This window comes from Biomphalaria glabrata, chromosome 5, assembly GCF_947242115.1.
Source record: "Biomphalaria glabrata chromosome 5, xgBioGlab47.1, whole genome shotgun sequence".
Classification (NCBI taxonomy): Eukaryota; Metazoa; Mollusca; class Gastropoda; family Planorbidae; genus Biomphalaria; species Biomphalaria glabrata.
In genome coordinates, this window is record NC_074715.1 from 42056152 (window position 1) to 42069454 (window position 13303).

General features: G+C 34.4%; 2 protein-coding genes across 14 annotated transcripts in view; one reads left to right on the plus strand and one right to left on the minus strand.

Annotated features, from left to right (window-relative positions):
- LOC106063682 (uncharacterized) overlaps positions 1 to 7680 on the plus strand; it is a 23554-nt gene extending 15874 nt beyond the window's left edge. For all 5 annotated transcript variants that reach the window (XM_056030488.1, XM_013222120.2, XM_013222123.2 and 2 more), the window contains 2 exons: positions 6591 to 6664; positions 7157 to 7680. In XM_056030488.1, coding sequence (XP_055886463.1) covers positions 6591 to 6664; positions 7157 to 7358 — 276 coding nt within the window. In that variant the 3' untranslated portion in view covers positions 7359 to 7680. The remainder of the gene's footprint in view (positions 1 to 6590; positions 6665 to 7156) is intronic.
- LOC106063681 (deoxyhypusine hydroxylase-like) lies at positions 6945 to 12133 on the minus strand. Of its 9 annotated transcripts, XM_056030482.1 has the most exons (6): positions 12048 to 12133; positions 9866 to 10143; positions 9608 to 9684; positions 8687 to 8933; positions 7941 to 8280; positions 6945 to 7063 (listed from the first exon to the last, which is right to left on the minus strand). In XM_056030482.1, the coding sequence occupies exons 1-5, from the start codon at positions 12077 to 12079 to the stop codon at positions 7946 to 7948; spliced, it is 969 nt and encodes a 322-aa protein (XP_055886457.1). In that variant the 5' UTR covers positions 12080 to 12133; the 3' UTR covers positions 6945 to 7063; positions 7941 to 7945. The 9 variants fall into 9 exon arrangements, with proteins under 9 accessions (XP_055886457.1, XP_055886456.1, XP_013077573.1 ...); XM_056030481.1 differs by lacking the exon at positions 6945 to 7063 and having other exon boundaries at positions 7845 to 8280; XM_013222119.2 differs by lacking the exon at positions 6945 to 7063 and having other exon boundaries at positions 7845 to 8280; positions 11925 to 12053.
- Positions 12134 to 13303: the final 1170 nt, after the last annotated feature.

Here is a 13303-nt window from a genome sequence, read left to right on the forward strand (position 1 = left end):
GTAAACTTGTTTTAAATTTGTTCTTCTTTGACAAAACCAATCTAAATTGATCTAGGTATGAATGACTTGCAGTTCTTCCTTCAACCTGGACTTTGCTTCTTAATGGCAATCATTGATCCGTTACATCCTCTAAGCAGAAGCTCTTCTTTCTACGAGTCAGTAAACTGATGGATTGAATATAACACTCAATGAACTTGTAGTTCATTCATAAAACTTCTCGGTTAAAGCTTCTTTTACCATTCTGTTGTCTATTTGCTTGAAAGTCATACATATGATCTGAAAGCTAAAAGTCGGAACTAACCAAACTTGCCCTTGTGGAGCATCACCAGAGTATGCTGACCATGTCCTATCAAGTAGCCCGAACAAGACTCTGGTCCTATAACCTTACTATAGAAGAAAAACTCTGTGGATAACTTACTAATCTGGAAACCACTGAGCTGTTCATCTCAGATATAGGAATCTGAACTCTCCAACATAAAAAAAAAAGAAAACGAAGAAGAAGAATACAGAGTACGACTAAGACTGCTTTATTGATCCTTTTGGAAACTTGTTGTGATTACAAGGACTCCTTTCTCATAAAAAGACAACACAATAGAAACATACACATAAATACAACAGACACAACATAAAGAGTTCATTCAGCGACTACACACAGACATCTTGATCCTTTTCATGTTTCCTGATCAACGAGTGGCGTTGATATAGTCTGACCAAGTAAATAATGGAGTCATAAATTCTCAGTACAAAGTTCAAACTGTCTAGAAAGATCTTTGAAAATTATACGCTCACTATAAAATGCTCGTGTATTTTTGAACTTATCAATCGAGCTGTATTATGGACACATGGGTATAGTTATAAGGCATTGTCTTTGAGTACGATGATTAAATTGAGTGCAGAATTTCACGTGACTTTGCACACCCAGTGGTGACCAGCATATTTTAGTCACATCTGACGCTAAGAGAGCGTTTGCCTACTTAAAGAGGTATATTTCTTTTCGCCGTCTACCTCTGTCTTCGACAAACGCTCTTTGATATATTTTTCTAACAGTTTTCCAGCTGATTCTTTCAGAAGCCATTTGCTGCTAGTTGTGTTCCTCTATGACAGTGTTTCCCAAACTGTGTTCCGCGGAACCCAAGTGATTTACACCTACGTTGGAGATCTTTTTTTTTTCCAATGCATTGTGCACTAGTTGAACCAGGTGGATTATGTCCCTTTCACTTCAACAGACCTACTTGTTATGAGACATTAGTCCAGTCGGAACACATCTGTCAATGTTTTGTTCAGCTGCCATTGCTTATGTGATGATAGACAGAAAATGACATTTCTGGCCCGTGTCTATTGACATGTGCTGTTATTATGACAAACACATAGCTCTACACACTCATAACTAAACGCGTTTGTTTTGTGTAGGCCTGAAATGTGGAACAAAAATAATTCAACAATTACGTTAGCAATCAAGATTATTCCTAGGAAAGATATTTGCTAATAATTGGGAACATTGTGATCACATTTCAACGAAATGGTTTTCTCTAGCATACAAATCTGTGTTATCTGTGAGTCATCTCATTAGTGCTTAAACTTTTTTCGGTCTAGTTCCTCTTTCGGGACCTTGCAATCTATAGGACAGATGATGTAAATTTCAACTTTTTCTGTGGCCTATGGCTAATGGAGGAGTCCTGTGGCCAGCACAACGACTACTCAAAACACCACGCCATTCTTTCTGTCTTGGGGTCACACATATTTACGACAACCACGAACACATCACAATGAAACATAATCGCCCAATGGAAACTCTCATTTGGTATCTTTATGCACTGTAAACAGGCGTTAATAGCGAGGTGTCGAGGGTTGGATGTGGCCCGCGGGGAGTAGATCACTGATCTTATTGTTGCACAGTGTAAGTCTGCGAAAAACATCGTTAAAAGATGTTGTCAACATAAGTCCAACTTAAAAGATAATTGAATGTTTAAACATATCATAAGGATCTAAAGTGATCTCACACGCTAAGAGCTCAGAACTACTCAGAAGACCCTGTTTATCATAATCAACACACTCAAGTCAGTATACTCCCAAAACTAGATTTAAATTTACAGAACACTGGTAATGAAAGAGCATTCCCTTTAAGAACAACAGGATCTACATTTAATACCAAAACATCAGTTCAAAGCTTTCGAAAACTGTATCTCCACAACTTAAATCTATAAGCAAGGAGCACACATGTCCCACGCTGTGACTGAATCTAATGAAGGCCACATGCACCACCTTGCAATAATGTAGTTTCAGGTCGCTGTGACATCTTTTTTTTTAACCCTACCATTAATTACATTTTAATGTAGCTCTATTCTTATCGCATCTTAAATATTACAGACGTCACTTCGAAAAAGAAGACAAAGCTCTAAAGATAAAAAAAAAAGTTTCCCTTTCAGACCTTGTGGTCTATAGGGCAGATGATGTAAAGGTCATCTGTTTCTGTGGCCCACGGTTATCGAGAGTGTCATGTGGCCAGCACAACGACCATCCGCCTTTACTTTTCCCCAACTAATGTCAGGTACCCATTAGAGCTGGGTGGACTCAGAGGCGCCCTAAAGATCCCGAAATTAACAAATCCCAGTCGAGCCCGGGACCCCCGGTTCGGAAGCCAAGCACTTTACCGTTCAGCCACCGCGCCTCCTAGTCTTTTGTAAAGATAAAGATAAGCTCTACATTGCAAAGACAAGAGTTATTTACTAGATATCTGCAACAGATGTCAAAATATATATATATATATCTATAAATCTAGATTTGATTCACCACTGAAACAAGTTTATCCCAAGGACTGAAAATACATTCGCATTATTATTATTTTATAAATAAATGTACATGAAAATAATCACACGCACGCACACACACACTTTTATCCATAAGTCGGTCATGTTGATTGTTGACTATTACCGTTGTGGCTTAGTTATATTCAGTCTTGTGCAGCTAACACTTCAGTTTAATTTGACAGCTGAATTCATTAAAAATCTCACGGGAGGCGAAGGTTTCTAACGTACCGTGTCTTTTAATAAATTGATCCCCATTATCAAGTAACCGACTAGAGTCTCGTAACACTAGAGTTCCTTGTGGGGAGTCCTGAATAATACAACAGCCGCTATTTATCGCTTAGTGTGGGGCTTTCCGTAGAACTAGTCTACGGATTAAATGTCAAAAAGTTTTAAGGCGTGGGACAAGTAACTTTATTGTGCGCGTACACCCAATTTTTTTTTTACATTAAGTCACTAGATCTATAGATCTCAAAAACAAATAGGAAAAAAAATGCGCATTTAGTAACAATACCTTGTGACTTTTTCTTTTCTTGTTGTAGCCTAAATAGATCAAACTTATGTCATCGACGGTTATTGTCAATCCTTCAGTAGGCCTACATTCAAATATAATTTATTAATAAATAAATTATTGTAAAATTAAGATGCAGCCATGTATTTTTTTTGAAGTCAATCATCCATAACGCATGTAAAAGCTCCAGTCTGTTGTTTTATTAGCAACTTTTTAGGAAGAGACGCTATTGTGTCTTTTATGTTCATATCTTGATAAGTGCTTTGTAAAATCCCAGTTCATCGACTCTCGACATGTAGACCCCTTATGCACTGCACAGCAACATAATTATACCATGATAATCTACGTAGGCCCACGTTCTTCTGTAATTCTAGTAGCTTATAGATCTAGATATTTATAAAAAAAAACTTAAAAGATTTTAAATGAAGACCATGTTTACATTCGTGCTATTGTTGTTTTATTTGTGTGCACTTATTGAGTCTTTAATCTCTTTCATGGTTTGTCACCAAACAAAATTTGCTTTGATGAATAAAAGATTGACAAAGAGAGATAAGAAAATAGAGATTCTTCATAACTATGAAGTGTTTCACAAGTTATTTGTAGATTTTTCACTCCTTCCTCCTCAGCAAGTAGCAATTAATTTCACAGACTCTCATTTGCATTTCTAGCATGCCAACAAAAAATTAATAGTTCGTAGACACACTATGCCTATGTAGTCTATAGCTCATATATTATAATACATCGAATTGGATTTGGGTCGATTTAATACACAGTATCTATTGTTTGGAAACATTTAGAAAAGAAATCAACAGGTGTAACTCTTGAGTAAAATTGTAGTCAATGACGATTTGTTCACAAGAAGTAGTTCTGCCTGAAATAGTTCTGCATAAAATGTATGAATGACCTTTCAATGACTCTTGTGATAGGTTACAAGTTCATGCTATTACACTGAATAAAAGTTGCAAAGTAGAAAAATAGCAATGTAGGTCTTCTTCGAAGCTTCTTATTTTGTAAAATACGAATCATGTCTGCCGTGAGTGAAACCGTAAACAAGAGTGATTTGTCGGTGGCTGCTACCAGCTAAACGAGTCTACATCGTCATGTGCATGGTTACCAGCTAAACTAGTCTACATTGACATTACCAGCTAAACTAGTCTACATTGACATTACCAGCTAAACTAGTCTACATTGACATTACCAGCTAAACTAGTCTACATTGACATTACCAGCTAAACTAGTCTACATTGACATTACCAGCTAAACTAGTCTACATTGATATTTTTATTGTTACCAGCTAAACTAGAAAAACATACTTGCAAATCTATTAACAACATTTGTTTACGTTTGAGTCGAAAACAAACTTCTGTTTGTATACCTAAGCCAATATCGATATAGATCTAGATCTGGTCTATATTATATCTCATGAAAGATTTTTGGGTTCTTGCTGTGAATCCTCACAGTTTAAATCACCTTGCTCTTGTTTTTGTTTTCTTTCTGAAGATGTTATATACATGGTCCGATTATTCACACGATCTTTTTGTAAACATAGTAATTTTCTATTAAATGTACAACACGAGACACACGGGGAGTTTGATGAAGTACCGGATTGTATTCAATTTATTGTCTATTATGGTTTGAAAATTGTCATGGCTTTTTTTTTTCTTCTGTTCAAATGTTTCGAATGTTCCTTCATATTTGAATATTATTAGGCCTACATCTTAGCTCAAACCTCTTGCAGGGCGGCGAGGGATGGCGGCGGGTAGAGTTCCAACCCGGGACCATCGAGACGACAGTCCAAAGCACATACGACACGATGTGGCAGCCACCATAGCCGTCATTCAGAGGCGTAGCTTGGGTGGGGGAGGGAAGGGGAGAATTTGAAAATCCCTCTCCCCGGGCCCCCACTAGAATGGGGTCCCTAAATGAGTGTTTTTTACATTAAATATTAACTATCACGCAGAATGCAGGGCCCCCAAAGAGGTCAAGCCCCCGGACCCCCAAATGAAGGCAAATTCTTAGCTACGCCACTGCCGTCATTTATGTTTTTTAGCTAGGCAATGGTGACTATAGCAAACGTTTATAAGCCTCTAATTGGCAAATCATATTTTAATTGTGAGCATACGGACAAAGCGTCTTTAAATCCGGGCGATTGAAAGCCATTTAAGGTGAAACCGGCACGTTATTTGCTGATCGCGTTTTGAATGTATGGCATAGCATTTGTGTTGTAGCAGTGGCAGACACGCTTTCTACAAACACTGGCCTCGCTTTAAGAATAAACAAGTTCCAGGAAAAGTGTGCACCGACTGAAATGTTTGGATTAATAGAAAGTCTGTTTGAATGAGAGTTTTACTTAGTAGGCCCTCTCTATATCTACAGCAGAACACTTGTTTAACGTATAGATATATTACGCTAATACGGAAATCGATTTGGCGAATAGCCATAGTTAGTGCAAAGTGTGCAATATATAAGGTAGACTGCTCTATAAATGGATTGAAATTAATAGAACACACGAAACTCAATGTTTCCCCAAGCTCTTTTTTTATTTAACATTATTTGACTGGCACGAAGAAACTTACAGAATACATGTCAAGATTCTTTATAACTCCCTCGTGTCCTATCCCATAACATTTCTCAACATTAAAGACTTTAAAGACGTGCTAACAACAACAAAAAAGATATTCCTGCATTGGGCTGTCAGCTGAGGCATAGGACACGTCCGTCAGGTGAAACAAATCATGGACTCTCCCTAATAATTGTTTTAAAAAACATTATATACTAACGTTGCCTTCTGGAACTGGAATTCTGCAGCCTACATTCCACGTACACTGTACTTGTAGGCCTGAACGCTCAAAACTGAACCGAAACATAAGACTTGACTAACATAAGACTTGAGTAACATAGAACGAAGTGCCAGGATAGACAAGAATTACATCACGACATACAGCAGCCACTTAAACCTGCCTCTGACCATGATGGAGACGGTTAAGTCATAGAGCAAATCTACAGTAAGATGGGCAACTCAATTAAATCTATTTTGGAATTGTTGATCTAAATTGAAAGACCAGTGAGTGTCTTCTTTTTAGTGGATGAGGAAATGTACCTCTCTGGATACACTCCATTCTTGGAGGATCCATAGACAATGAATTTCTAATTTAGTATTCCTCACAACACAATGTATTAAACATTAGGTCTATAAGTATTTGAATATTTCATTTTGTTGTAAATAACTAATGCGTGTCCATCCACTCAATTCAATTGTAACATATAATTTTCAGTTGGAGATGAAAGAACAAGACAAATCTCTCCAAAAACAGTTCATTGAACTAAGGACAAGTATTTTACAACTTAGGTAAGATTTAGACCTTAATTGCCACTAAATACAACTTATTTTAAGGTATATTTGTGCTGATGTTCAGTGCATCCTAGCTGCCAGCGAGCCACTAAACTCTACCTCTTCACATCAGATAGACAATGTTTTTGTCTTTAAATTCTATTTGAAATATAGATTTATGAATAGTACTCCTTCTAAATAAAAACAAATAACTTTTTTTTTTATAGTCATTGATCTTTTTTTACTTAGGACATTATCATTTGACAACTTTACACAATTATTAGGAATATTTATGTATTACCCTACCCCTATCATTCAAATCTTTTATGTATAGATGCTTTTACCAATATTTTCCATCATCTTGAGGTTCCATCAATAGCAGAATTTTTTTCTGTGCCATGGTCACATCAATGGAGGCTGTTGATTTGAAGTTAAACATTTATATACACAAAGAAGAATCTCATTGTCTTGTAGAACTTTGTAAAATTAGTTGCATATTTATTTCAACAGGTGCCTGTATGAAATGCAAGGTTCTTACTCAGACGTCAGTAGCTTAGAGGGCAGCACTTACTCTCTGAATGAACCAATCAAGTCACCAAAAGTCAAACGCTTACTTCTAGAAGGGGATAACTGTCTAAACCAACTTTCCATATCGCTGCCAAGTTCTCCAATGGTGGAACGATTTAAATGGAGAAATGATGAATACATCTAATCAATACAAAAATTATAAATGACTGCCAATTTTGGATTTACAAATTCAAAACCAAGTTTGACAATGTAGGCCACTCCTAAATCTCTTGAGGACTATAGAAAGAGACAACTGTGATTTACATACAAGTGTGCTTGTTGCTATAACACATTGTATGTGGTTTCATCTATGTTGATTTTGATATGAAATATTGTCAATTAACATATCTTATGCCTTATTTCATTAAAAATGTTAAGATTTATGTACAATATTTATCACTTATTTATGTTTGCTGCCATTTATTCAAACATTAAAATTTTGCAATGCTTCAAAGTAAATTTAGTATTTTGTAGATCATTCTAATGTTTTGTTTTCTGAAAGTATATTTAGTTTATTCATAATAATTTTGAAATGTCAGTTTAATTCCAAATGTAATTTTAATGTAAAAAGTGGACCTAAATTTTCTACCCCCGCCCCAGAAAAAACAATTTAAAAGTACAAAGAAAATAATTAAGTTTTCAGAATTTCTCTTTTAATATTTAAAGGAAAGTTTCACCATTAATTACAATTGCCAACATAAAAAAAAAAAGGGGGGGGGGGGCTAACCTATGTTAAGATACACAGCCAGTTATCTGCCCATTGTTCATTTTACTCAATGTGTCAGCATACTGGAACTGGTCGCTGTTTTCATATTCACTCATGTCCAAGGCCACAATTGCACTTTCCCGAACAACTCGCTCTTTGTCTTTAAGGTAGTTTTCTAGAATGGCTGTAGCTTCGGATGTAGCTATGGATCCCAAGGCTTCAGCACATTCATGTCTGACCATGGGGCTCTCTTCTGTATCCTCCAGATTTGCTTGAAGTTGTCTGATACAAGCATCACTTTGAATCTGTCCCAGAACATAGGCTATTTCATGGCGGAACAAAGCTCCTTTACACCTTAGTCCTAAAATGACAAATAGGAAATTAAAATTAATACACATATATCATATTAAGTTCTGAAATGCTTTTACTGTTATTAAGTTTACATTCTTGAATAATCAATATTAAATATAATTTGAAACAAGAGGGTGAACACAGAACTGCAAGCTAGTGATGACTGGGGACAGCTGTCCAAGTAAACAAGAAGAGTCCATATAGTTAAAAAAAAAATAAAAATAAAAGGCAGTAAAAACTATGAAAATGTTTTTGAGATACTTTCTCCCAGAGATCTCCAATCCCTTGGCATGTTCTGCAAAATCATGACATCTTTAAGCAAGAGGTCAGCAGATTACCATCAGATATATCAAAAAATAAAAAAAAGGTAATGCCTTTTTTTTTTTTGTTGATGAATGCAAACCTGGTAGGATTACCTTCAGCTAGAGCTAACACAGCTTCAGTTGTACCAATATTTCTTAAAGTAAACATGGCACGGTATCTTTGGAACAAAGGGAGAGTATCATCTAGTAAGGACTCCTTTAACTTGGTGACTTCTTCCAGCTTTGAAGGAGGTGCAGGATCAACAGATGAATATGGATTACTTGGCAGATCTGTCTCACAGCTTGACTTTTGAGCCAACCACTGCAAACGGCTCACAGCTAGCTGACAAGTCTCAGCAACCTAAACAGCAATACATTTTTTTTTTTTAATATCTCACTTCAATTTAAATTACTGCTTTATCCTCTGTAGTGAGAACAAACACACACAACATTTGTTATTTAAAATATATATAATAAACTCTTTAAAATAAATTTCAAAAACTCAGATGGCAGGATTTAAAAAGAAATATTTGGGATGGATTACTAAAATTCTATTAAGAAAGTAATGGACTGAGTAATGTGTAAATACATATGTATATTGTAATATCTAGATCTGTCACATGTCAATATTGTTTTTGATAGACCAGTTTAATTAAAATAAATATATTTTACAATCATGTCTATAAGTACTAAATATAAGAAATTTGTCACCGTGGTTAAATATTTCCGAACAATTAAGTTAAGTAGTAACAAGTAAGTTAAGAAAAAAAAAAGAGAAAGAAGAAAAGAGTGACAGAAAAAAAAAGATATAAGAATGAAGAAAAGAGGGTGGAGGGTTGAAGTGGAAGTGGAACCAAAAATGGTCATCTGTACACTCCAAAAAAAAAAAAAAAAAAAAAAAAGGTTGAACCTTATATGAGCTTTATAAAAATTTAAAACACACCTAAAAAAAAAAAAGAATTTGTATTATAGCAATAGGGATGTATTTTGTTTGTTTCAACAAATCTTATTTGTAAATGTTGCACTAAAACCTACCTCTACAACTGGATCTTGGACATAATTAGAGAGTACTTCAAGAGCAGATGCATCACCAATGGCACCTAAAGCTTCTCCTGTGATATAAAAGATTAAATGTAGTTCATTAAATTCAAATTTTGGGTACCAAAAATAATATAATTACTTCAAAAGTTTATCACACATTTTAAGTTTCAGTACAACTGTTGGTTTCCTAAATTCAAATATTATAAAAAAAATAATAGATTGGTTCATAAACAAAAGAATTAAGAAACTAACCTGCTTCGTGTCTAACCATCGCATCCTGGGATCTGTCTTCTAATACTTTTATTAAATGTGGAATCGCATAAGTATTTTGCATCTGACCGAGACAGTACGCTAGCTCATGTTTCAGCAGCACAGAGTCATCATCAAAACATGAAGCTATTGAATCAACAGCCTCATTGCCACCCAAGTTTCTCAGAGTAAACAGTGCTCTAAATCTGTCTTTTAATGGAGCTGCTTTGTTCTGCAGGACCTGACTTATTTGGCTCACTGAAGAGGACATTTTGGTAGCTCTATTGATAAATAGAAATATTGTAACATTAAATGCATATATACAAATACATATTAAATATATATCTATACTATAAAGCAGTAAATATATGTACTGGTATCTATATGTTACGCATAGAAATCAAAACTGTTTGACAAATCTTGATAAAACTTGACATAAATGTTCCTTGGGTACTTACTAACTGGAACCATGATGTATGTATAGTAACCCTAAAACAAACTTAAGACCCTCAAAAAAAACAATAAAAAAAAAATTCCCCAACTCTATGAAAGTACTACTATTTCATGAATCTAGGCCATGTTTACCATATTTACATGAGAGCAAATCTAAAGGATCTAGATCTAATTTTAAGAACTACACTTTGCACAGATAGTTTTTTACTTTGACACATGAAAATTACAAAATATAGACTATATATTGATTTTATTATTTAATAAAATTAAACTTCAAATTTGTCTTTCAAAATTTTAAGCATTTTTACATAAATTCATTCCTTATATCTGCAAATTTAGAATTCCTGATCCTTTCATCAGACAAGACCAAAATGTTACACATCTCTCTATTCCTAGGTCTAATTCAACTCTAAGATGATAGAACTTCTCTTCGCAAAGATAGTTTTATACTTATAACACATGAACATTCTAATTATAGTCCATTCATTTCATATTTTAATCAAATTAACCTTCAAATTTGTTTTTCTATAAAGCAATTTTCATACATTCGTTCGCTATAGCTGCGAAGCCGTGTTGACATATATACAATTTAATAGTTCCATTCATAAGTTGCGTACATCTAACAAAAAAGGTCACACATGTACAGAGCTAAGGCTCCACGCACGTGCAGAACGAAATCTATTCAAGCCAATATTTGACTCTAGATCTAATTCAAAGATGATAGATCTACTTTATAATTTAACACATGAACATACAAAATAAAGTCCATTCATTTTATATTTTAATAGCTCCATTCTTACTATTTTTACATTCATACATTCGCTTTACTTAGATCTATAACATTATTATTTTGTTTAATTGTTTCCAAAACACTCTCAGTGATTATATTGACAGTGGTACGCAAATTAAGACCCGCAGGCAACATATTGCTAGTATTATATTATATATAGATTATAGATCTAATATATAATATTTGTTTGTTATAAATCTCACTGATACTTGTTTAAATGGAATGGGCGAATAGGTTGCCTGAATCAGCCAGGAAAACCATCAAGGCCAGTAGATTCAAGTTTTTAAAGTGATTCTGATTGATAATTTTTTATCAACATGCATGACTAGTCTAGAACTAGACTTCTAGATAAAGACTAAAGTAATAGTAAAGTAGCATTATAATTATACTATTATAGTGAGTTATAGATTATAATAGACTTAGACTTAGTCAAGACTTAGTGCTTAGTCTTAGTCATAAATCTTTAAAATTTATAAAAACTTTAAAAAGATTAAAATTAACACTTAATCACTTAACTTAATGACAGTTAATTATAATGAACTTAGCCGGACTTAGACATATATATCATATATTGTATATATTCACTGTTCACATTGATTTTCACACGTCTCAAAACTTACACAACTCACTTGAAGTATGTAAGTTGAACTTCAAGTAACTAGATGATGTAGATCTAGATCTAATTTATTATCTTAATAATTCTTATGAGTCTTAATCGGAGACACACTCACACACAGTCACAGACGTTACTTCAAAAAAGATGATTACCACGACCCAAGTTTATAATAGAGTTACTCTATATAAGATAACTTAATCTACTTGAAGCTACTCTTAGGCTACTGTGTGAAGTATTACTAGTCCAAATAGAGTATGGTGATAGATCTAGATCTACACTACGGTGACTAGATCTATATTCATGAATATTTGACACTTTTTAAAAACTTTTTGTTTATTTTGTATTGAAGCCCATGCATATATTTTTTTTTTCGAAACTCTTTCGTTTATGAAGTTTAAATATATCTAAAAACTTTGTCTATCGCAACGGATTTGTTTTTATAGAGGCCCACTTGTATGTAATGCATTGGCCCATTTGTATGTAACGCACTATCTTATCTTATAAATTGCATCTAAACTATTACCAATTACAGACCTTCCTTAAAAAGAAAAGATAATTACGTCCTACGTGTGTTCATGTTTTAAATCTAGTCATGCATATTAATTAGAGACTGCTAAGTCATTGGTTTTCCTGGATGATTCCGGCAACCACCCGTTCCATGCTCTAATGGCACTACTAGGGAAGAAGGAGCACTTGTACGAATTTGTGCTAGCGTATATGATAATTATATCTATATGGAATAAAAAATTGCCTTCCTTATCTTTGTGTATTCTATTAGGTTGTGTTTTCTGCATTTGTAAGTTATGATTTAGTGTTTTATGTATTACTACTACCATTTTACTTTTTAATCTTATGTCCTAAAGACTGCACACTCATTATGAGGACTTCTGCTGAATACCATCATGGCTAGGGGCTCTCTGTCTTCATCTGCAAATAGTCCAACAGTCTGCAACACTAACAGCTGGGGAAATTCTTTTTTACTTTGGTCTGAAATATTAGGTATAGACTTCTAGACCATGAAAGGCTGCCTGGTCGTGCGGTTTGTGTGCTGGACTGTCGTTCGGATTTATCGACGGTCGAGGGTTCAAACCCTGCCCGCTCCCATCCCCCGCCGTCCAGCGGGAGGTTTGGACTAGGAAGTAAACTATCTTCAACTCTGAAGGAACATCCGAAACATGTAAAACATTTTTAGGGTGTAAAGATCTAGTTTTGTACGTGACAAAGTGGTTGATAATAATAATAATAATCTTTATTATCCGTAAGGAAATTTGTCTTACAATTTGTGCATTACACCAAACAAAAAACATTATAACTATAAGAAACCAAAGTGTACATTCACACCAGACTCACTCATAATTTACATGATTAAAGGGTTAGGATTATATTTGCATCTAGATATGAGGCAGATAAAATTGACAAAACCTTGCCAAAATGCCTCACTTACTTTAATCTCCCCAGAAACATTTGTAACAAAATAAAAAGTACCAATATAGTTTTTTTTTTGTTTTTTTAAATCAGCTCTTTGTAACTCCACTTAAAGAAATTATAAAAAGACCACTCTGCCTATCCCAGGTCTGGATTA

Bases quoted from the DNA above. Each gene is read 5' to 3' on its own strand.
- LOC106063681 (XM_056030482.1), bottom strand. From the start codon at position 12,079: ATGCATGGGCTTCAATACAAAATAAACAAAAA. The intron at 10,144-12,047 runs GTTTTTAAAAAG...ATTTATCAATAG, and splicing joins CAATACAAAATAAACAAAAA to AGCTACCAAAATGTCCTCTT. The intron at 8,281-8,686 runs GTAATCCTACCA...TTGTCATTTTAG, and splicing joins TGTGTTAGCTCTAGCTGAAG to GACTAAGGTGTAAAGGAGCT.